The sequence below is a fragment of the Gadus morhua genome, chromosome 21, assembly GCF_902167405.1.
Source record: "Gadus morhua chromosome 21, gadMor3.0, whole genome shotgun sequence".
Taxonomy (NCBI): domain Eukaryota; kingdom Metazoa; phylum Chordata; class Actinopteri; order Gadiformes; family Gadidae; genus Gadus; species Gadus morhua.
The window spans coordinates 2,622,192-2,646,762 of record NC_044068.1 but is presented as its reverse complement, the minus strand read 5'-3'; the positions used below and the strand labels follow the sequence as shown (position 1 = coordinate 2,646,762).

Sequence of the window (24,571 nt, the reverse complement as noted above, 5' to 3'; positions counted from 1 at the left end):
AGAGTTGGGGGAGATGGGGGTGTCCCTCACCCTCTCCTCTTCAGCTGCCGAAGGCCCAGATCTCCCCAGGACTTGGATCAGGACCCGGGGCGGACCGAGGCGTGAGTCACGGCATGGACAGGTTACGAGCACGATTCCCACCAGAATAAGATCCCGAGCCCGGGGTTGATTTCAGCGGGACAATGGAGAGAAGACAACAGGTCCGTCTTTAAATAGTGCCTCGCATTCCGCTCAGAATACAAAGAGTGAAACCATCGGAGAGCGGTTGAACGTGTGACGTGTTCAGATCGATGAGGACCTCTTGTGAGGTTCACATACACACACACTCTCTCTCTCTCTCTCTCTCTCTCTCTCTCTCTCTCTCTCTCTCTCTCTCTCTCTCTCTCTCTCTCTCTCTCTCTCTCTCTCTCTCTCTCTCTCTCTCTCTCCCTCTCTCTCTCTCTCTCTCTCTCTCTCTCTCTCTCTCTCTCTCTCCCTCCCTCCCTCCCTCCCTCTCTCTCTCTCTCTCTCTCTCTCTCTCTCTCTCTCTCTCTCTCTCTCTCTCTCTCTCTCTCTCTCTCTCTCTCTCTCTCTCTCTCTCTCTCTCTCTCTCTCTCTCTCTCTCTCTCTCTCTCTCTCTCTCTCTCCCTCCCTCCCTCCCTCCCTCTCTCTCTCTCTCTCTCTCTCTCTCTCTCTCTCTCTCTCTCTCTCTCTCTCTCTCTCTCTCTCTCTCTCTCTCTCTCTCTCTCTCTCTCTCTCTCTCTCTCTCTCTCTCTCTCTCTCTCTCTCTCACACACCCAGACCCAGACCCAGACCCAGACCGGTGCACTCTGATGCCTGAATGACGCCAGGAGGACCCTCCCCTGACTGAACACTCGTCTTTGGGGGCGTGTCCAGAGCCTTTAGGAGGTGTGGCCCGCTGTAATTCTGCAGGACGACAGTCAATCCAGCCCCTGTTTAACGAAGGCGGCTTCCCCGGAAAGGCCTGTGATTGGACAGTCCTGACCCCAAACCGGCCCCTCTGTACTGGAACCCGGTTTCGACTGACCCACGTGAATTTAATCCGTGGCCACGGTCTGACGGGGTCTGGTCCTAACTGGGTCTGGTCCTGGGTGGGTCTGGTCCTAACTGGGCCCCCCCCCCCACTAGCCGGGTGAGGGGGACCCTTCAGTCCTGACCTCTGATTGGTTCCTTCCAGCCGTCTCTCAGAGAGCCCTCCCTCCTCTTCTGGAAGCGCCTCGTGTCCCCGTACGGAGTCCGACGGTAACTCGACCCTGACTGAACCCTCTCTCTCGCTCCTCTACGTCTTTGTTGATCGTCTCTCAGTATAAACAGCCTCCAGCCTTTGGCGGGTGATTCATTACTCCGTCTATAGTGACGGTGCGACACCCATTCACCGGTCGGGGGAAAACAGGACACCGAATCTTATGGATGTACGATAGATCTGTGATGTATGAGGGACAGACTGTCAGGTCTGGATCGGAGATTAATAACCCCCCCCCCCCCCCCCCCCCCACCCAATACACTGGGGGGGCCTTCAACACACACAGACAGAACCATGGTGGATTATAGTAGAATACAGACCTGGTAACATAATACGTAATACAGGGTAAAATATTAAAACAACAGGAATAATTAGGATGCAAATAGTTCAGAATTGAAAAATATTTTTGCAATGTATACAATAACATATAAACCATTTTTATCCTAGCGCGTCGTTATGAGCAGTGTATTACATGTGCTCACGTTGCCATCGTGTGGTTAGACTGTTAAATTACAAGAAGCGTTTGGCTTATTTTATGAATGAATGTATTTTACTAACAACAAGGACGGCTCACATTTCGACTAATACATTGATTGTGTCAATACATAATATTAAAAAAATCCGATTCAAAACAGATTGATTCATTTATGAAGAACATTTTGCCGGATGGTATGGAGTATTTTGTACGGCAATTTCAATCAATTACATTTTTTAAAACTTATATAGAAAATATTAACATATCCCGACATTTCTTTTTATTTTCTCCAAATGTGTATTGATTGGATCGTAAAGGTCGTCATAATAACGTGGAGTTATTACATCGTCCAGGGGGTGGCAGCTCAACACTAATAAGGACACCAGACTCTCAGTTAATCGAGTGGAGGGTTGAATGCCCACCAGCAGCACCAGGGGTGAAAGGTCAGTGAGTGAGTAGCCTATCTCATGACATCACACAGATTGACCTCCTGCAGAACATAGTCTTCAAGTTTGTAGTCTGTAGTTGCTGCTATGGCAACCACATCCCAGTCTGTGATTAATATTTGACTCCCCATTGTCATCCAATCTCATCTTCCTCCTTATCTCATCCCTTGATATCCTCCGTGGACCGGGTCCGAGCGGCTCGCGCTCCTCCGTAGCGCGTGGCTCCTCCTCCTCCGTGACGCATGGCTCCTCCTGCTCCGTGATGCCGCGACCTTCACTTCCTGTTTACGTTTTACATGTGACGTCACCCATATGTATCGTAGCTCTCAGGCGGACCATCAGAGGAACTTGAGACTAAACTCCAGGTCAGAGACCCCGGACGGCGGCAGCAGGCGATCCCCATCCCCACGGTCAGACCGACGGCCCCCCACGGTCAGACCGACGGCTGGTGGTTCTCCCGCGGACCTTTAAACCCACCGGCGGCTCAGTGACGCTCACAGTGCTTAGCTCGTTAGCTAGCTCCGACTAGTGCTTAACTAGCAGCTGGGACGTCGCTGACCATGGAGAACCAGTACAACCTCAAGAGTCCAGGTGAGTCGGGCGGACCCCGCGCGGGACCGGTCAGACGCCGAGTTTGTTATTGTGCTGAATGCGCGTGAGCCACTTCCGCGTTGACGTGTCCTGGTCGCGCGGAGCTCCGACGTGTAGCTGAGTTAATTAAGTTAGTGGATTGTGTTCACTAACTAACGGGCTTATCACTGTTCCGACGGGTCTGCGGGTTCCTGGGTTCCTAGTAGCTAGTGGTTAGTGGGATGTTACCGCGTTCCTAGTAGCTGGTTAGTTGGGGTGTTCCTGTGTTCCTAGTAGCTGGTTAGTGTGATGTTCCGAGTAGCTGGTTAGTGTGATGTTCCCGCGTTCCTAGTAGCTGTTGGTTAGTGTGATGTTCCTGTGTTCCTACTAGCTGGTTAGTGTGATGTTCCCGGGTTCATAGTAGCTGGTTAGTCGGTTGTCTGTTGGGTTTTTCATCTGATGGCCTTTAAGCTGCTGATGTCAAATATATTGAAAGTGATGATGGCATCTCACCTCCTCCGTCTGCCCTCCTCCTCCACCTCCTCCTCCTCCTCCTCCTCCTCCTCCTCCTGTCCTCCTCCTCCACCACCTCCTCCTCCTCCTCCTTCACCTCCTCCTCCACCTGCCCTCCTCCTCCTCCACCTGACCTCCTTCTCCACCTCCTCCACCTCCTCCACCTGTCCTCCTCCATCTGCCCTCCTCCTCCACCTGCCCTCCTCCTCCTCCACCTGCCCTCCTCCTCCTCCACCTGCCCTCCTCCTCATCCACCTGCCCTCCTCCTCCTCCACCTGCCCCCCTCCTCCTCCACCTGTCCTCCTCCTCCACCTGCCCCCCTCCTCCTCCACCACCTGTCCTCCTCCACCTGCCCTCCTCCTCCTCCACCTCCTCCTCCTCCTCCATCTGCCCTCTTCCTCCTCCTGTCCTCCTCCTTCACCTCCTCCTCCACCTGCCCTCCTCCTCCTCCACCTGTCCTCCTCCACCTGTCCCCCTCCTCCACCTGCCCTCCTCCTCCTCTCCTCCAGGGTCTGTCTCTGAGGTGGTTAGTTTAGGCCGCTCAATGTTCACTAACCTCCGCTGGGAACGGATGTTTACTTTGTTTGGCTAATGGGACACATGGCAAAGTGTGGTATTGTTCTGTTACTGGTTAGTCTGTCCACCTGTCACATTGATGACACCTGTCCGTCACATGGATGACGCCTGTCCGTCACGTGGATGACACCTGTCCATCAAATGGATGTAATCTAATCTCTCCATCACATAGATGACAGCTATCCATCACACAGGATTAGATTATTATCTACAGTATAAATAATAATATTGATTCTAAATGTATTTAGCGTGTAATGGAAGAAATAGTATTTTTTTCAGTAGATAGATTTACCCTCTGAATGGTGTAATACACAACGTAACACCCCGGCGGTTACACCACTCTCTCTCTCTGTCTCTCACTCTCTCACTATCTCCCGGCCTGGGAACAGCAGCATGTGTGTGTGTGTGTGTGTGTGTGTGTGTGCGTGTGCGTGCGTGCCCAGTGCCCACGTGTCAAACAGGGGCAGTTAAACAGGGTAGTTCCCAGACAGCAGCTGCTCAGTGTAGTCTGAGTGGGAGGCGGGCCGTTGGCAGCACAGAGCCAATAGCCAAACAGGATGAGGGGCAGCAGGGCTGAGGCCAGGTGGGGATCACCCAATAGGCGCGCTCAGCGTGTCAGACGATTTACATGTATCCTGTGCAGCTGGCTGAGAGCGAAACACACCACACACACACACACACACACACACACACACACACACACACACATACACACACACACACACACACACACACACACACACACACACACACACACACACACACACACACACACACACCCAGAGGTCCTGCTGTGTAGTCTTATCTCTGCAGTAGCTCTGAGCCGCGGCCTTGTCTCCCGTTACCGTGCGATGAGCTGCCCGGTGTTGTTCTCCCACGGCCTCCTAGCACCTCGGGCTGGGAGTCGGCCAGGAGCAGGCAGACTGACGGGAATCCGGTCGTTCTCTTTGTACGGCTTTTGGTTTGTTTGTGGCGAGAGAGAGTAAAGAGATGTAGCCTAGGGCCGCAGGAGGTAGGACCACACCTCCACCTGCCTCAGCAGACGGGGGCCATGTTCTCAGTGTGAAGGTCCTCTCATGACTCCTCCGGGTGACTCTCTCTCCCGACTCCTCCTGGTATCTCTTTTCCTGACTCCTCCTGGTGTCTCTCTCCTGACTCCCTCTGGTCTCTCTCCCCCGACTCCTCCTTCGTGTTGTCCTTCAGGAGATGGTGTCATGTGCTCCTACTCTATTCTCCTTCCTCAGGAGGAGGTGCGTTCTGTGCCTACCCTAGGGCACTGTGTGCTCCTCAGAGGAGGAGTTATGTCACGGTCCTCCTGGTCCCCTTGCGGTCCTCATGGAGGAGGTGGGGGTGACCAGTGTGCTCCTACTCTAGGAGGAGGTTGGGCTCTCCTGGAAGCAGCGTGCCACGTCACTAGAGGAGTATCTGAGCGGGTGGAGGCTGACGTCTCAGAAGTCACCACCTCAGAAGTCTAGGTCTCCACCTCCACCCTTCCTCCATCTCCACCCTTCCTCCCCCTGCCTCTCCACCTCCCCCCTTCCTCCACCTCCACCCTCCCTCTCCACCCTCCCTCTCCACCTCCAACCTCCCTCTCCACCTCCCCCTCCCTCTCCACCTCCACCCTCCCTCTCCACCTCCCTCTCCACCTCCACCCTCCCTCTCCACCCTCACTCTCCACCCTCCCTCTCCACCCTCCCTCTCCACCTCCACCCTCCCTCTCCACCCTCCCTCTCCACCTCCACCCTCCCTCTCCACCTCCACCCTCCCTCTCCACCCTCCCTCTCCACCCTCCCTCTCCACCCTCCCTCTCCACCTCCACCCTCCCTCTCCACCCTCCCTCTCCACCCTCCCTCTCCACCTCCACCCTCCCTCTCCACCTCCCTCTCCACCTCCCTCTCCACCCTCCCTCTCCACCTCCACCCTCCCTCTCCACCTCCCTCTCCACCTCCACCCTCCCTCTCCACCTCCCTCTCCACCTCCCTCTCCACCCTCCCTCTCCACCTCCACCCTCCCTCTCAACCTCCACCCTCCCTCTCCACCTCCCTCTCCACCTCCACCCTCCCTCTCCACCTCCCTCTCCACCCTCCCTCTCCACCTCCCTCTCCACCTCCCTCTCCACCCTCCCTCTCCACCTCCACCCTCCCTCTCCACCTCCCTCTCCACCTCCACCCTCCCTCTCCACCTCCCTCTCCACCCTCCCTCTCCACCTCCCTCTCCACCTCCCTCTCCACCCTCCCTCTCCACCCTCCTTCTCCACCTCCACCCTCCTTCTCCACCTCCACCCTCCCTCTCCACCTCCACCCTCCCTCTCCACCCTCCTTCTCCACCTCCACCCTCCCTCTCCACCTCCACCCTCCCTCTCCACCTCCCTCTCCACCTCCACCCTCCCTCTCCACCCTCCCTCTCCACCTCCACCCTGCCTCACCACCCCCCCTCAGCTTCTCCACCTCCCTCCACCCTTCCTCCACCCTCCCGGCTGGGTCTTGCGTAACGAGTCCAGTGAGGAGCTCGGGGGGGCCGAGCCCTGTCACTCCCGCTCACTTCCCCGCTCACTGGGGGGGGGGGGTGCACCCACGGCGGGGAGTCATAGAGGGTTGCAGCGCTTTTATTCTGAAGGCGCTCTCTGCTCCTGCTCGGGTTGGTTCGGGTGTAGGTCGTTACTGTAGTGTTGTTTACCATCGGCACATGATGTCACTTCCTCCCCCGTCATGACTCTACGGAAGCCCTACGGGTCCATGCCAATTCGATATCTTGATAATAATCATATGGACTTCAAAATAATAATTCAAAATATTAGACATTGTGGATCTTACGTGGCTTTTTGTCTTTATTCCAGTCCCAGTGATAGTATAGTCATCATAGCCTTATTCATATTGGGCATTTTAAATCCAGAGTTTGACATTTATAATTTGATAAAAAGATATATTATGATCAAATGTAATTATTATTATTAAATAGATAATGCTAAAAAATAAATTCTGATGTTTAGTTTGTTCTAGTTAGACCCAAGTTATAACTTACTTTAACTAACTTACAGTGACTGCAGTGTTCAGGCTGTATATGGCCTTCTATTATAAAATCATTAAAATCCTAAAACTTTAAACTGTACTTTCTAATCCTATTGTTCTGGTGATCTCCTTCTGCACGGTCTGTTGGAGCTATTACGGTGTCTGACATCAGAGTACCTGTCTATCTGTCTAAACCTGTCTATCTGTCTAAACCTGTCTATCTGGCGCCAGCAATTATTTTAGGATCAGCTCAAATGACACCTCAGCCCCTTCCATCTACACGTGCAGGAACCAGATAATGCTTGCTAAGCTGTTCAGGAGCAAACAGTAATTGGGATAAATAAAGGCTGGGGTGTGCAGACAGGCTATTGCGAGGATCATTTGAGTTCCGGTTGTCCAGGTATATAAGGGGAAGAGAGTTTGTGAAAGTGTCAACACGGTCTTACTTTTACACACTTCCCAAACTTCTCTGTCAGAATGAAAGCGCTCCGGACTGGGTTTCCAGAAACCGTATTCCCCAAGAGCGGCCATCTTGGTTAGTGGTGTGGGGAAACCAGTTTACCGAGTGGTACGACCCAACATGGGGCCAGGGGATAAGATCTACTCAACATGGACTCCACTGAGCTGACCGAGCTCACCTGATCCTCTGGTTCTCCCTTTGACCCATACTCATCGACCATTGAACCCCTAAACATAGATGATGTTGGTAGACAGACAGATCGTTAGCTTGTCTTCACCGGGCTGTATAGTCCTTCTGTCTTTCTTTTCAGCAGCGGGATTATAATATGAATATATCCGGGCTGAGTTCTTAACCTCAGGCGTTTCCATATGCAGGTAGACCGAGGCGTCGTGAAAATACACATTTTAATATTCATTTCATCATCTGAACAGGATACATATTTCTATCATGCCATTTATTTTCCCACAATCCGAATGTCTAAATGGATGTGGGAGGTCATGTGACAGGGGGTGTATGACAGAGGTCATGTGACAGGGGGTGGATGATAGAGGTCATGAGGGGTTGGAGAAGAGGTCATGAGAGGGGATGGATGATGGAGGTCATGAGAGAGGGGGTGGATAATGGAGGTCATGAGAGAGGGGGTGGGTGGTAGAGGTCATGAGGGGGTGGATGATAGAGGTCATGAGGGGGTGGATGATAGAGGTCATGAGAGGGGTTGGATGATAGAGGTCATGAGAGGGGGTGGATGATAGAGGTCATGTGAGAGGGGGTGGATGATAGAGGTCATGAGAGAGGGGATGGATGATAGAGGTCATGAGGGGGTGGATGATAGAGGTCATGAGAGGGGTTGGATGATAGAGGTCATGAGGGGGTGGATGATAGAGGTCATGTGAGAGGGGATGGATGATAGAGGTCATGTGAGAGGGGGTGGATGATAGAGGTCATGTGAGAGGGGTTGGATGATAGAGGTCATGTGAGAGGGGGTGGATGATAGAGGTCATGAGAGGGGTTGGATGATAGAGGTCATGTGAGAGGGGGTGGATGATAGAGGTCATGTGAGAGGGGATGGATGATAGAGGTCATGTGAGAGGGGATGGATGATAGAGGTCATGTGAGAGGGGTTGGATGATAGAGGTCATGAGAGGGGTTGGATGATAGAGGTCATGTGAGAGGGGATGGATGATAGAGGTCATGTGAGAGGGGGTGGATGATAGAGGTCATGTGAGAGGGGGTGGATGATAGAGGTCATGAGAGAGGGGATGGATGATAGAGGTCATGAGAGAGAGGGTGGATCTCTCGCAATGTTATTCAATTAAAAAAAACTTTATTGGCATGGAAGATAAAAAGTCAAATAGGGAATACTAAGGGTGTATTAAAAAGTCCAGTATAAAATGACTCCTATAACAATATACACTGTAGTTACAGTGTGGAGTTTGTCTTTGTGTGTGTGTGTTACTTTAACAAAGCTGATGAAGCCAGACTAAAAGTAGGAACAAAGTCAAATACAAACACAGCCATAGAGTGCAATTGTTTCTATAAATTAGTCAAATCTCTCTCGCTCTCGCTTTCGCTCTCGCTTTCGCTCTCTCGCTTTCGCTCTCGCTCTTTCTCTTCCCCCCCCCCCCCCCCCCCTCTCCCTGGTGGTGAAGAGCAGCTCAAGGTCCTTCTCACCAGGAGATATAAACAGATAATACACAAGTCTTCCTCTCTATCTCTCCTGTTCTCCACCAGTTATAATCCAGTCAGAGCCCAACAGGCTTCATCCACCTAATCAGTGGTACCCCTTAATGACCTCCTCAGAGGGGTTCACACCTCAAACCCCCAAAAGACCAGGATTGGTCCCCTCCATGAAGGGGTGGGGACTTGAAGCATAGACCTGCTGGCTAACTTGTAGCATAGCCCTGCTGGCTAGCTTGTATCCTAGAGTACTGGGTAGTGTCGACCTGCTGGCTAGCTTGTATTTAGCCCTTCTGGCTAGCTTGTATTCAGCCCTTCTGGCTAGCTTGTTTTTAGCCCTGCTAGCTAGCTTGTTTTGAGCCCTGCTAGCTAGCTTGTAGAGTCATTCGGCGCTAGCTCTCACAGGCTGTCAGGGCGGATTAGCCCCTCTATCACTCCCGCTGTCACCCGGTGACAGGCCACCCGGCGAGAGGGTGGGGGAGGGGCGGGGGGGGCGTTGTTGGTGATGACCGAGATATTGATGCAGTCAGTTTACCGTTCAGTCAAACACCACGTCCACATAGTACCCGGGGTTCGGGAGTCGAACCCTCAGCCAAAAGGTTCCAATTCTGATGGCCAAACAGTAAGCACTGTGAGCGACTACTGTCTAACACTGTGAGACACTACTGTCTAACCCTGTGAGCCACTACTGTGAGCCACTACTGTCTAACCCTGTGGGCCGCTACTGTCTAACCCTGTGGGCCACTACTGTCTAACCCTGTGAGCCACTACTGTCTAACCCTGTGGGCCACTACTGTCTAACCCAGTGAGCCACTACTGTCTAACCCTGTGGGCCGCTACTGTCTAACCCTGTGGGCCGCTACTGTCTAACACTGTGAGCCACTACTGTCTAACCCTGTGGGCCACTACTGTCTAACCCTGTGAGCCACTACTGTCTAACCCAGTGAGCCACTACTGTCTAACCCTGTGGGCCACTTCTGTCTAACCTTGTGGGCCACTACTGTCTAACCCTGTGGGCCGCTACTGTCTAACCCTGTGGGCCGCTACTGTGACTGTATAACACTGTGAGCCACTACTGTCTAACCCAGTGAGCTGCTACTGTCTAACTCTGCCGGTGTTGTGTCTGGTCTTACATGAATACTGCCTCCCATCCCCGGTGGTGGGGAGGTGGATAAGCCCTCTGATTGGCCGCTGTGTCGGGCTGCTTCCCGGTCCGGGCCGGCGGAGGCGGGGCTAGACTCTGCTCTTTGAGATGTAGCTCCTTATCCTGGCAGGAGTCAGGGCATCAAAGCAGCCGCCAAACGGCTCTTAGACGGGACGGCGCCGCGCTCATCAAGGTTATCCTAGCGGAGGGCGGGCTGGCAGCCCTCAGCGGAGCTCCATCAGGGCTCCGTCTCAAAGCCCAACGCATGCCTCATTAAATCTTAACTCTCTCTCTCTCGCTCTCGCTCTCTCTCTGGTCTACTTGGTTCCTTTCATCCTCTACACCGGGCTGAGGGACCCCTGAACTCTCCTACCGTGTGGTTCTGCCTCTGAAGATCTGTTCCTGGGTTTCTGACTCAGACTGGAGCCAGCTGAAGGACAGTTTGGGACAATGAAAACGGCATTGATTGAAGAACTGTAACTCTAGTCAGATGTAACAGGGAAATTGGTGCCTATTTCCTAGTGGCCTTTTTAGCAAACCTCCTGACAGAAGGATTGATGAAGATATACGCTACGTTTTACGTGCACTGATACCATTCAGTGGAAAGGATGTGGGGAAAAGCAATGCATCATGGGATCAAACACCCTGAAAGTCCTTTCAGTTGCTCCAAGTCCAGGCTGAAGGAGCAGGGCCTGGTCATGCTGCTCCATCCTCCATCTACACCACAGCAAGGGACGAACTTTAGTTACTTTAGTTACCCATGTCCTGCCTTGAGCTGCGCCTCATGTTCCGTGTTCAGATTTGCTTACTTCCTGCCACAGCTGTGACCACATCCTGTTGCAGCTGCTCTCCCTTCCTCCAGCGAAATAACCCATCTTTCTGCTCCCCTGCCTGGCCACTCACGACAGCCAGGAGCCTTCATCTGCTGTCTGCCCATCAGCCCCACCCTCTAGACCCGCCACCTCCTCCTCAAACACCACCCTCTGCTCTCTGCCCCCCCCCCCCCCCCGCCCCCCCTATGTTTGTTGCTGTTCAATTGATTTTGATGTTGACAAAGTTAGAACCCACTTTGATGCCCTCTGTCGTTCTGATTGCTTGATCGCTGCGCTCACTCTGTTTTTGTGGGAAATCCGTTCACGTAGTGTAGCTAAACTTTGATCATAAGTTCAGAGTTTTCTTAGCCTCACTTGTAATTTGCCTCGGAGATAAGCATCTGCTCCCCGACTGCTTCCAGAATGTAATCATTTTAGATTTTCTAGCAGAGCTGTGAAATATTCATCTGCTGTCCGCTGTCACAGTCACAGCCGTGATCGTTTAGAATCGGTTTACTGTTGACTCAAATCAACCTTCATTAGTAGGTGGTTGTGCTATAATATATAAAGATAACTGGGTTATGTAACAGAAGTGATATTACACCTGACCACACTGCATTGAAAACGCGTGCAGATTAGACTTTTTCTGAACGCTAAACTTTACAAAAGCAGACAGAAACACAGCAGATCAATTAAGCAGGGGGTCGGTCTGTGCCTCCCCAGCTGAGGGTCTTCCTGGCTGTGTCCCTGCCAGGTCACCCTCTAGGGTTCTACTGGTCCAGCGCAGGGTGCAAGCCTTTACCGGCCGGTCATAACCGGACGTTCTGCTATTCAAACGCAGGTACGACGTGGTGTGTGTGTGCACGTGTGCTCCGTGCACGCTCATCCCAGGAGCCCCGCCCCCCGAGCACGTGCTGTCAGTCGGTGTCTGTTAGCGTCACGGCGACGCATCCCGCGGCATCCAACGCACCCCCGACCTTCTCCCTAATGACCTATATCTGACCTCTGGCTCCACAAACACAGGGATCTGTCTGTCCGTCTGCCTGTCTGTCTGTCTGTTGACCTGTCTCCCTCCCTGTCTGTCTGTTGACCTGTCTCACTCCCTGTCTGTCTGCAGCGGTGAAGCGGTTGATGAAGGAGGCTGCAGAGCTCTGTGACCCCACGGAGCACTACCACGCCCAACCGCTGGAGGTGAGACAGTCCCCACATTGCCTGGTACCAGGATATGGTCCTGGTACCATCGTCTGGTACTGGTACCAGTAACAACGCTACCATCGTCTGGTACTGGTACCAGTAGCACCGGAACCATAGTCTGGTCCTGGTACCATCGTCTGGTACTGGTACCGTCGTACCAGTACCATATTCTGGTCCTGGTACCATCGTCTGGTACTGGTACCAGTAGTACCGGTACCATAGTCTGGTCCTGGTACCATCGTCTGGTACTGGTACCAGTAGTACCGGTACCATAGTCTGGTACTGGTACCGTCGCACCAGTACCATAGTCTGGTACTGGTTCCAGTGTTACCAGTGTGAAATAGCTTATAATGCTACGTTAGCATGTGTGTGTTGGAGTGTGTTTATTGGCCCGTGTGTCTCAGCATTAGCATGCGTTTGTTAGCGTGTTTAACCGTTAGCTTGCATTAGCCCGTGCGGGCTAGGAGGTTAGCATGCGTTTGTTAGCGTATTCCTTCATTAGCTTGCATCGGCCCGCCCGTGTGCGGGACGTTAGCATGCGTTTGTTAGCATGTGTCCCCCCCCCCCCCCCCCAGGACAACCTGTTTGAGTGGCACTTCTCGGTGCGTGGCCCCCCCGACTCGGACTTCGACGGCGGGGTCTACCACGGCCGGATCGTCCTGCCCCCGGAGTACCCCATGAAGCCCCCCAGCATCATCCTGCTGACCGTAAGACACCCCCTCAGCCCTTAAGGCACCCCTCACCCTGTCACCCTCCTCACCCCCACACCCCCTCACCCTGTCTCCCCCCTCACCCCTTAAGGCACCCCTCACCCTGTCACCCCCTCACCCTCCTCACCCTGTCACCCTCCTCACCCCCACACCCCCTCACCCTGTCTCCCCCCTCACCCCTTAAGGCACCCCTCACCCTGTCACCCCCTCACCCTCCTCCTCACTGCAAGACACCCCTCACCCTGTCACCCCCTCACCCTCCTCACCCTGTCACCCCCTCACCCTGTCACCCCCCTCCTCCCCCTAAGACACCCCTCACCCTGTCACCCCCTCACCCTCCTCCTCACCCTAAGACACCTCTCACCCTGTCACCCCCTCCCCCTCCTCCCCACCCTAAGAGACCCCTCACCCTGTCACCCCCTCACCCTCCTCCTCCCCCTAAGAGACCCCTCACCCTTTCACCCCCTCACCCTCCTCCTCCCCCTAAGACACCCCTCACCCTGTCACCCCCACACCCTCATCCTCGCTGTAAGACACCCCTCACCCACTCTACATCATCATCATCATCATCACTTTAAGACACCCCCTCACTCCCCACCCCCACAACCCCTTACCATCATCATCATCATCATCATCATCATCATCATCATCATCATCATCATCATCACACGTAAACCCCCCCCCCCCCCCCCCCAGTCTACCTATAAATCAGGACTGGTGTGGGCCAGGATGGCCTAGGGACTAGGCTGTTTGACCCCCGGGCCGAGGGTTCGGGGTTCGATCCCCAATGTCCACAGTCTACCTGAAGGCCTGCTTGAGCCAGATAACCCCTTTACCTCCTCTCCCCCCTCACCCCCCTCACCCCCTCATCCCTCTCACCCCTTCTCCCCCTCTCCCCTCAACCCCCTCCCCCTACCGGCTCTGTAATGACACGTCTGTACTCACTCTTCCTGTAGAAGAGTTACCTCCATATCTCCCAAAATGTTAAATAGTGCTTTGATGTGAAGGACTTGAGGTCACGTGATCAGCAGGGTTTAAAATGGCGGCCACATGGTGCTCCGCGATACGACACCAGAAGAAAAGTCCTGCTGTCATGTTTCTGTCAGCTCCGACACGTCTTCACTCTCTGGCTCCTTGCCATCACTCTCTCACTCTTTCTTTCCCTGTCTGCCACCTCTCTCTCTCTCTCTCTCTCTCTCTCTCTCTCTCTCTCTCTCTCTCTCTCTCTCTCTCTCTCTCTCTCTCTCTCTCTCTCTCTCTCTCTCTCTCTCTGCATAATAAAGAGCTGAATGTATTCCAAAGTGTCCAATTAGAGAAGATGGTAGTTATTTTCTCACCTTACAATGTGAATCAGTAAATATCAAGGTAAACCAGTTCAAGGTAATAATAGTTGAGAACTCTCCCCCCCTCTCCTCCCCCCTCTCTCCCTACCTCTCTCCCTCCCCCTCTCCCTCTCTCTCCCTCCCCCTCTCCCTCTCTCTCTCTCCCTACCTCTCTCCCTCCCCCTCTCCCTCTCTCTCCCTCCCCCTCCCCCTCTCCCTCTCTCTCCCTCCCCCTCTCCCTCTCTCTCTCTCTCTCCCCCTCCCACTCTCCCTCCCCCTCTCTCTCCCTCTCCCTCTCTCCTCCCATCATGTCACTGAGGGCAGGAGAGGAGGCTCATACTGAATCCTTATTTAATGAAATAAATTCAAGCTTTATTGGATTGGAAAGTAAACATTTACAATGCCAACGCAGGTTCAGAGTTAAACAAAGTAAAAGTGATACCAAAAGGTACAAAACAGTGAATGACTTGGACTGGCCTGTACCTCTGTCTGTACCTCTGTCTGTTCTGTCTGTACCTCTGTCTGTACTGTCTGTACCTCTTTCTGTACCTCTGTCTGTGTCTTTGTCTGTACGGTCTGTAGCGGTGTCCGGTGACGGTACTGACTCTCTCTCTCTCTCTCTCCCCTCCCTCCCCCCCTGCAGCCCAATGGGAGGTTCGAGGTGGGGAAGAAGATCTGCCTGAGCATCTCCGGCCACCACCCAGAGACCTGGCAGCCGTCCTGGAGCAGTGAGTAGCAGCTCCTCTGAGTAGCAGCTCCCCTCTGTTCCTCCTCAGTTCCCCCAGAGCCACGGGGGGACCCGGTTTAGGCCGGTTTCATCACTTCACACGCTGCCTGACGCAACATCTCCGGTGTTCGCACACCTCCGACAGAACAAACAGTGAGAGGAGAACGTCCACAGAGAGATCGGCGACTCTGAGACGACCTTCTGCCTCCGAACCCCCCGGAACAAACGCAGGAGCAGAGCTGGGACGGCGTGGAGATGAATAGGAATGGATCTGATGAAACCACCAGGGCTCCACAGAGGAGGAGAAGGACAGGACAGAGAGATGTTAGGAGGGGGGAGGGGAGAGGGGAGGACAAGGGAGAGGAAGGAGATAGGGGAGAAGAAGAAGGGGGAGGAAAGGAGGTGAGGAGAAGACGAGGAGAAGATGGAGGGAAGAGTGAGGCGGAGGATGAGGGAGAGAGAGAGGGGAGGGGAGGGAGGCGAATAGCGCAGAGAAGGAGGAGAGGATGACAGTGGAAAAGAGAGAGGAGAAGACGTTAAGAGGGGGAGAGAGGGAGTAAGACCAGTGTTGAGAGGGGGAGGGAGGGAGAGGGAGACCAACGATAAGGGGGGGAGAGAGGGAGTGAGGCTAACGATAAGGGGGAGGGAGGGAGAGGGAGACCAACGATAAGGGGGGGAGAGAGGGAGTGAGGCCAACGTAGAGAGTGGAGAGATGAGACAAAGCGAGAGATGGTCTCCCAGAGACCACCCACTGGGTGCTGTGATGTCTTCATCTCTGATCGTTGAACAGGGATTTAAAAATAGGCTGTGTTGTGATGAACTCGTTAGTGTAAATGAAGTGGTGCCTTTTCTCATTAGCCCCGTGAGCAAACAAGCAGCTAATAAATGCTAATGTTGATCGGATGAGAAGGGAGGAACGCGGAGAGCGCCTCCAAAGTGGGACCAGAGACCGCAGCCAAAGGGAAATGGGTTCTTTACACAATAAAAGCGCTCTCCTGGATGAAGGATAATGCACACCAGGGAGTCTCCTCCCTCCCTCCCTCCCCCCTCTCCCTCCCCCCTCCTCCCTCCCTCCCCCCTACTCCCGTCCATCCCTCCCTCCCTCCTTCCCTCCCCCCCTCCCTTCCCCGCTCCTTCCCTCTCCCCTTCTCCCTCCCTCCCTCTCCCCTTCTCCCTCCCTCCCTCTCCCCCCTTCTCCCTCCCTCTCCCCCCTCCTTCCCTCTCCCCCCTCCTTCCCTCTCCCCTCTTCTCCCTCCCTCCCCCCTTCCTCCCCTCTCCCACCCCTCCCTCCCCCTCCCCCTCCCCCTCCCCTGCCCCTCCCAGATGTCCAGAGGTCAGCGGGCTGCCTGTTCCCTGGTGGATTGTTTTGGGTGCTGCGCCCACACATGTAATCCCGGGTGGAGAGGCACTGGGGCTCTGCTCTCTCTGTCCCTGCGGGGGCAGAGGGCTGTCGTCTTTTTAAATAACCCTGCTCTGTGCTCCGGCTGGATTACAGAGGCTCCCGCTCTGCGTAGCCGCCTGACGTTTGGAGACATGAGGCGCAACATATTCCAGTAGAGCATGAAATTGTTTCGGCACACAAACAGGAGGATCACTGAGAGTTGATTCTGAGACCCACGGACCTTTCTGTTTGTTCCATTCAGGAACAGGACAGATTGTGCGGGCTTTGTTCCCGAGGCGTCCCGTCCCGTCGTTAAAGGTCCCATGACATGCCACCAGGTGTGCGCCGATTAGCCGCTACAAGCCGTTTTTGGAAATCGGTCCCTTATGACATTACAGGTGGGTGTGTCCACCTAGATGTGTGACGGATAGATGAGCAACGGTTGCTACAGTCCACCGGGTAGGCTGGTAGATCTATCCAGCACACATCTAGGTGGACACGCCCACCTGTGATGTCATAAGGGACAGATCAGCCAACACCTGGTGGCATGTCATGGGACCTTTAAGGGCTCCTCTGTTCTGTGGCCGGCGGGGAGAACGCAGTAAGGGGCTTAGACCGGGCTTACGTCCTGTAGAAAGCAGGACGCGTCTTTACGTCAGCGGGCGGCGGCCCTGACAGAATGTAACTCAGAATGTAACCCCGCCCTCTCTGGGTCTGCGCTATTGCTCCTCTGGAGAACCGAGGTCTGCGTCGTTCGGTCGTGGCTCTCCTCGCTCTTGGCTATGGTTCCTTCCCTCCTTCTGTCTCTTATTGTTTGTTCTAATTCTCACCTTCCCCCCTCTCATTAATTCCTTCTCTTCATGTAGTCACCCTGTCTCTGTGGAATCCTACTGTTATTCTAGGAGTTAGGTATTATTATTATTTTTTAATTAGAGGCACATATCTCGACCTCTGAGTGGTCAAATGTTTCAAGACCTGTAGGTGTTTTGTTGTCTTAGGTCTCGAATGAGCTGCAGAAATCCCCCTAGGGGGCGCTATAGCTGGGGTTTGAGCTAACCGCCGGGCCTGTCTGTGTTTCCCGCCCCAGTCCGGACGGCCCTCATCGCCATCATCGGCTTCATGCCCACCAAGGGGGAGGGCGCCATCGGGTCCCTGGACTACACCCCAGAGGAGCGTCGAAGCCTGGCCAAAAAGTAAGATCAACCTGGAACCCACAACCCCCCCTCTCCAGTGTTGACCCCCCCGGGACAGAGCCCGGTTCCCCCCCCGGGGGGGGAATGATGCTCCCCTCAAAGAAATGGAAAGTCTAGAAAAAACTAATTTTTACTTAGTGTGTTGCGATTAGGACTGTCATGTGTCATACTGTCGCGGCCATCTTAACTAGGACTAAATCAGTCTGGACTAGGCCCTGACTCAGACTGATTTACTCCTAGTTAAGACAGCCGTGACAGTGCAGGGCCTAGTTAAGACGGCCGTGACAGTGCAGGGCCTAGTTCAGACTGACTCAGTCCTAGTTAAGACGGCCGTGACAGTGCAGGGCCTAGTTCAGACTGACTCACTCCTAGTTAAGACGGCCATGACAGTGCAGGGCCTAGTTCAGACTGACTCACTCCTAGTTAAGATGCTGATGTCCCTGCCTCCGCTCTGAGTGCGGAGTCATCAGTGTGATGTACAGTACCGGCTCAGTACCGGTACCACAACTGTTACACTAGGACACTGTACCCTGGGAGTGACCTGAGGACAGACACTAGGACACTGTACCCTGGGAGTGACCCCTGTTGAGGACAGACACTAGGACACTGTACCCTGGGAGTGACCTGAGGACAGACACTAGGACACTGTACCCTGGGAGTGACCCCTGGGAGGGACAGACACTAGGACACTGTACCCTGGGAGTAACCCCTGTTGAGGACAGACACTAGGACACTGTACCCTGGGAGTGACCTGAGGAAAGACACTAGGACACTGTACCCTGGGAGTGACCTGAGGACAGACACTAGGACACTGTACCCTGGGAGTGACCCCTGGGAGGGACAGACACTAGGACACTGTACCCTGGGAGTGACCCCTGGGAGGGACAGACACTAGGACACTGTACCCTGGGAGTGACCCCTGTTGAGGACAGACACTAGGACACTGTACCCTGGGAGTGACCTGAGGACAGACACTAGGACACTGTACCCTGGGAGTGACCCCTGTGAGGGGCGTACGGGTACGATCCGGTACCCTGGGGAACTTCATGTTCTGCGTCCCGTTCTCCTGGCTCCCCGCGGAGCACACTGGAGAGAACCCTCCTGAAGCGGGGTTCACACGACACCCCCTGGTGCGTTGAGTCACGACAGGATGAGATACAATCAACACCTCGGGAGACGCCCCCTCCCCCACGTCGATGCCTTTGCGGCGCAGGAAGACGATCGCCGAACCGTTCCCTCTCACGACGACTTAAATCAATCCTGTCTGAAATAACGCTCGCCTCGGGCGGAACGTGTTCCAGCACGCCGCCGCCCTGATTGGTTCCTCCGTCCCTGGACGCTGCTTCTGTTCTTAGCGCTGCGGCGCGCCTCTGTTAGCACGGGAGCCTAGCGTGGTTTCAATTAGCGTCGAGACGTGCCGCTCGGCCCGAAACACGGAGCGGGCTATAAATACCTTCCTGTCCTTCTTCTGATGGAAGACGATTCTCTTCGGTCTGGGCTCAGACTCTGAGACGAGGCTGTCCCAGCTTCTCATTCCCGATGTCGTTCTTTTCTTCTTCCCCCGGTGACAGGAGCGTCCCGGTGATTGGTCGGCCATGCAGCGGGGCTTAACTCTCAGAGAGAGGCGGGTTCTGGGCAGCGGAGGAAGGCTAGGTTAGCTTCATTACTGCTAGGTTAGCTTCATTACTGCTAGCTTAGCTTTACTCCAGCTAGGTTAGCTTCACTACAGCTAGGTTAGCTTCACTCCAGCTAGATTAGCTTCATTGCTGCTAGCTTAGCTTTACTCCAGCTAGGTTAGCTTCACTCCAGCTAGGTTAGCTTTACTCCAGCTAGGTTAGCTTCATCCAGCTAGGTTAGCTTCACTACAGCTAGGTTAACTTCACTCCAGCTAGGTTAACTTCACTCCAGCTAGGTAAGCTTCACTCCAGCCTAGCTAGCTCCACAACAGCTATGTTAGCTTCACTCCAGCTAGGCTAGCTTCACTCCAGCTAGGTTAGCCTCATCCAGCTGGGTTAGCTTCACTCTAGCTAGTTGGCAGGCACACGGCGGCAATGAGTTTGGAAAGGGTAAGACAGAAGTGAAGACAAGGAGAAGATCCGGCCTGTTGGTGTTGAGTGGGAGTGGCCTGTATCTGGTCTAGCGGAGGTGGTGGTAATGGCGGTGTGCATGGTTGGGCCAACTATTGTCTCTTGTATTTCAGCCGGTGCCCCTGAGCAAGGCAGGGTTCACGAGCAGCGAACCAAAGCTCTGCTTGGAGTCGATACCCATAGCCCTCTCCAAGACGACCGCCAGCGACACATACACTAAATCCATCACCGCGTTCTCCTCCTCAGAGTCCCTATGGAAATGCATTACAGGGAGAATAATCCAGGGTCCTCCAGGTGGAATAATATTTGATACTCTGCCTTTGTGTTTTGTCACGGTGATAAATCCTCTGCTCGGCAGCGTTCACCTCCCAGCCCGCGAGAGGATGATATTGGTTTAGAAAAGTCCAAATATAAACTCCAATTTGAAGTTTCTTCACCCGTTGAGTTATTTTCAGGGACGTCACAAAGAAGGCATCAAACGACGATGAGGAGGCGGCTTCGGGAACAAGAGGAGAGTCGTGAGCCTCACAGGCCAACGGCAGCTCTTGGGTTACAGTTTGTAGCATTGTCTTGCAGGCAGCCTGACAAACGGGCTGTAGTTAATACTGGTGATCATCCTCCCTGGTGTGAAGACATTAGTGGAGCTGGTTCAGTCCAGTGCAGCAGCACACAACGTCTCCAAACGCTGAATCACAGAGTCCCACCGAGTCTAAAACAAGACATTTCTTGATCTGGAATGTGGGAGAAACTCCATTTCAGTCGCTAAACGGTGGATTTCACGGTTTGTTGCACAGTGAGTCACGTTGGATCAAAGCGTCCGCTCCGCGTGTGACGGGTGAGGCCTGACTGCAAAGTCCCCGTCAGAGGGCCCGGTAGCCTGTAAGGCCCAGTAGCCTGTAGCGCCCTGTAGCCTGTGGCCTGTAGCCTGTAGCGCCCTGTAACCTGTAGCACCCTGTAGCCTGTAGGGCCCAGTAGCCTGTAGAGCCATGTAGCCTGTAGGGCCCTGTAGCCTGTAGGGCCCTGTAGCCTGTAGGGCCCTGTAGCCTGTAGGGCCCTGTAGCCTGTAGCCTGTAGGGCCCTGTAACCTGTAGGGCCCTGTAGCCTGTAGCCTGTAGGGCCCTGTAGCCTGTAGGGCCCTGTAGCCTGTAGGGCCCAGTAGCCTGTAGGGCCCAGTAGCCTGTAGGGCCATGTAGCCTGTAGGGCCCTGTAGCCTGTAGCCTGTAGGGCCCTGTAGCCTGTAGGGCCCTGTAGCCTGTAGGGCCCAGTAGCCTGTAGCCTGTAGGGCCCTGTAGCCTGTAGGGCCCAGTAGCCTGTAGGGCCCAGTAGCCTGTAGGGCCCAGTAGCCTGTAGCCTGTAGGGCCCAGTAGCCTGTAGGGCCCAGTAGCCTGTAGCCTGTAGGGCCCAGTAGCCTGTAGGGCCCAGTAGCCTGTAGCCTGTAGGGCCCAGTAGCCTGTAGCCTGTAGGGCCCTGTAGCCTGTAGGGCCCAGTAGCCTGTAGGGCCCAGTAGCCTGTAGCCTGTAGGGCCCAGTAGCCTGTAGCCTGTAGGGCCCAGTAGCCTGTAGGGCCCAGTAGCCTGTAGGGCCCAGTAGCCTGTAGGGCCCAGTAGCCTGTAGCCTGTAGGGCCCAGTAGCCTGTAGGGCCCAGTAGCCTGTAGCCTGAGGTGTGTAACCTGTAGCGTGAAGCCTTCTAGCCTGTAGCAGTGTAGCCGATAGCAGTGTAGCCTGTAGCATGTAGCCCGTAGCCATGTAGCATGTAGCCTGTAGCATGTAGCATCTAGCCCGCCCGTCCTACAGTCAGCCGCTGTGATGATCTTGTGTTTTGATCTTGGGTGAAAGCGGAGTTCTGAGGACATGGTTCTGATGAAGGGATGACCCTGAGGGGGGTCTTGACCCTGGGTGGGGTCCTGACCCTGAGGGGGGTCCCGACCCTGGGTGGGGTCCATACCCAGACCCCGAATCACGGAGGTGAACCCAAGGCTTCCAGAAGGGCCAGACTCTGGGATGCTCTCCCGGTCTTCCTGTGGGGTGGAGTATTTCCCGCTGGGAGGACAGACGGACGGGAACGCCGGCGGTCCGGAACGCCGTGGGGGTCCGGCCGTCGTCTGGCCAGCGGGCTGGCCAACCACCTGACAGAGACAGATGGGACGCACATGACACACACACACACACACACACACACACACACACACACACACACACACACACACACACACACACACACACAGATTTAAACTAGGCTAAGGGTCCTCGGTTCAATTTCACCAGAGCTGCATAATATCGTTATTCCAAACTTTAGTTGTGGGTCAGGATTATGTGGTGGTGGGGACGTTTGGCTCGCAGCCCGACGGTTCTGCTGCCACTGTAGCCCTAACCCAGTCCAACCTGTAGACAGCCCGACGCCCCCTGACCCCCCTGACCCCCCTGACCCCACCAGCTCCTGGATGATCTGATTCACCTGAACCCTTCAGCCGCTGGGTCCCAGCAGGGGGCGAGTGGAGCTTCAAACAGCTTTAATACGTCGTCCCACTCCGGGTCGTCTCCCTACAGACGGTCTCACTCTGGGTCGTCTCACTCCGGATCCCCTGAGAGGGTTTGGCTCCTCCCCTTGAGAGGGTTTGGCTCCTCCCCTTGAGAGGGTTTGGCTCCTCCCCTTGAGAGGTGTTGGCTCCTCCCCCTGAGAGGGTTAGGCTCCTCCCCCTGATAGGGTTTGGCTCCTCCCCGAGAGGGTCTGGCCCCTCCCCTGAGAGGGATGCTTCCGCCCCTGAGAGGGTTTGTCCTCTCCCCCTGAGAGGGTTTGGCCCCTCCCCCTGAGCGGGTTTGGCTCCGCCCCTGACAGGCTCCGCCCCTGACCGCTGGCCGTCCTGTCCTATCAGGTCTCAGGACTTCCGCTGCGAGGCGTGTGAGTGCTCCATGCGCACGGCGCTGCTGCCCCCCTCCCCCGACAGAGACCCCCGCCCAGAGGACAGCGAGGCCCAGGAGCTGGCCCAGCAGATCAGCTTCAAGGTCACCGCACACGCACACACGCACACACACACACACACACACACACACACACACACACACACACACACACACACACACACACACACACACAGAGAGAGTGGCTGACGCATACAGAGACGCACAAATACACAGAGACACACATGCACACACGAACGGACGCACACATACTGACATTATCATTTTTGATTGGACTTTTTAATTATTATTCTGGTCCTCTACTTTAGCCTGTGACTTCAACATTTCCAGCCTGGGATTAATTAATTATGATAATTATCTTATGCAATCAAACCCACACGCACACTCGTCCCAAAAAGCCATTGAGATGAAAGCTTTGTGTGTGTGTGTGTGTGTGCGTGTGCGTGTGCAGGCTGACTCCAGACAGGCCAGTGAGAGTGGGGGGGCCACCAGCGACCCCCCCGCCCCCGGCCCAGCAGAGGGCTCCTCCCCCGGGGAGCGGGACAGCTCTGAGGACCCCCTTGAGGACCACGAGGACCAGGTAGACCCCCCGGGAGGGAGGGAGGGGGGGGAGAGAGAGAGAGAGAGAGAGAGAGAGAGAGAGAGAGAGAGATCCTCCCCCCCCCCCGGATGGTCTCTGAACCATAAGAGCTTCTAGAAGAGAGGCTGGGATTAGTGTTTTGTGTGTGTGTGGGTATATCTGTGTGTGTGTGTGTGTGTGTGTGTGTGTGTGTGTGTGTGTGGGTATATCTGTGTGTGTGTGTGTGTGGGGGGGTATATCTGTGTGTGTGTGTGTGTGTGTGTGTGTGGGTATATCTGTGTGTGTGTGTGTGGGGGTATATCTGTGTGTGTGTGTGTGTGTGTATATCTGTGTGTGTGTGAGTATGTGTGTGTGTTTGTGTGTGTGTCACCATCTGGTGTGGAAGTCGTGAGGGAAAGTATTTTGGGAAGACTCCGGGGTTGGAGTGTTTTAGTGTGTGTCTGTGATTCAGTGTGTGGGTGTAAGTGCGTCTCTGTTTGTGTTTGTGTGTGTCACTTTATCACATTTAGACACATGTCTCTGTGTGTGTGTGTGTGTGTGTGTGTGTGTGTGTGTGTGTGTGTGTGTGTGTGTGTGTGTGTGTGTGTGTGTGTGTGTGTGTGTGTGTGTGTGTGTGCGTCTCCATGCTCACTGTGTAGCATCAGCCCCCCTCCAAGAATGGAGCGGTCCAGTGGCCCTACCGGTGTCCGGACATGAACCAGCCTCAACTCCCCACGGGGGGGAGTGTCCGTGTAAGGGAGGTCAGCTGCTGATGTCACTCACCTCTCCCCCCTCTCTCTCCCCCCCCCCCCCCCCCCCCCGTCTCCCCCCCAGGTGGAGGGCTCCTCCCCCTCTCCCCCCCCCCCTGCGGGCCGGCCCCTCAGCCCCCGTCAGCGCCGCGCCCACCAGGCCCGCCAGCGAAGGGAGCCCCCGCCCCCCCCCCACCCCGAGGCGGCCCGCCGGACCCTGGCGGGGGCAGGGCCTGAGGGGCGGGGCCAGGCGGGCACGGCGGTCCTCATTCTGGTCCTCACGCTGGCTCTCGCCGCCCTCATCTTCCGCCGCCTCTACCAGCAGGAGTACAAGCTGGACTACCAGCTGTGACACCCCCCCCCCCCCCCCACGGGTCATGGGACCCCCCCCACCCCTCCAGGGTCATGTGCCCCCCCCCCCCATCCCAGGTCATGGGACCCCCAACCTCCCCCCTCTCCCAGGTCATGTGACCCCCCCCACCCAGGTCATGTGACCGCCCCCCCCGTACCGCCCACCCAGGTCATGTGACCCCCCCCCCAGGTCATGTGACCCCCCTTGACTGAACCTGGTGTAGTAATACGGAGGGTGGGGGTATGGAGAGTGGAGCGCTACTGGGAGCCTACGGGGGGGGGGGCTCCCCTCATTCCTTAGAGAGGGGGGGTCCTGGGGGGACAACGTCCTCTCTCTCTCTCTCTCTCTCTCTCTCTCTCTCATATTAAAGGTCTTATAACATGTAAAGTGAGTGATGAATAAAAAGTGGATTTTAAGGGAAGTCTCCTCTGCTTCATTTCTAACACTCTTTATCA

The 24,571-nt window shown here is 55.0% G+C and overlaps 1 protein-coding gene across 1 annotated transcript; it reads left to right on the top strand.

The window, feature by feature from the left end:
• The first annotated feature begins 2,436 nt into the window (after positions 1 to 2,436).
• Positions 2,437 to 24,532, top strand: ube2j1 (ubiquitin-conjugating enzyme E2, J1). Its single transcript, XM_030344878.1, has 8 exons — positions 2,437 to 2,755; positions 12,042 to 12,115; positions 12,694 to 12,825; positions 14,794 to 14,878; positions 17,346 to 17,451; positions 22,411 to 22,540; positions 22,908 to 23,036; positions 23,850 to 24,532. The coding sequence occupies exons 1-8, from the start codon at positions 2,725 to 2,727 to the stop codon at positions 24,114 to 24,116; spliced, it is 954 nt and encodes a 317-aa protein (XP_030200738.1). The 5' UTR covers positions 2,437 to 2,724; the 3' UTR covers positions 24,117 to 24,532.
• The last annotated feature ends 39 nt before the right edge of the window (positions 24,533 to 24,571 follow it).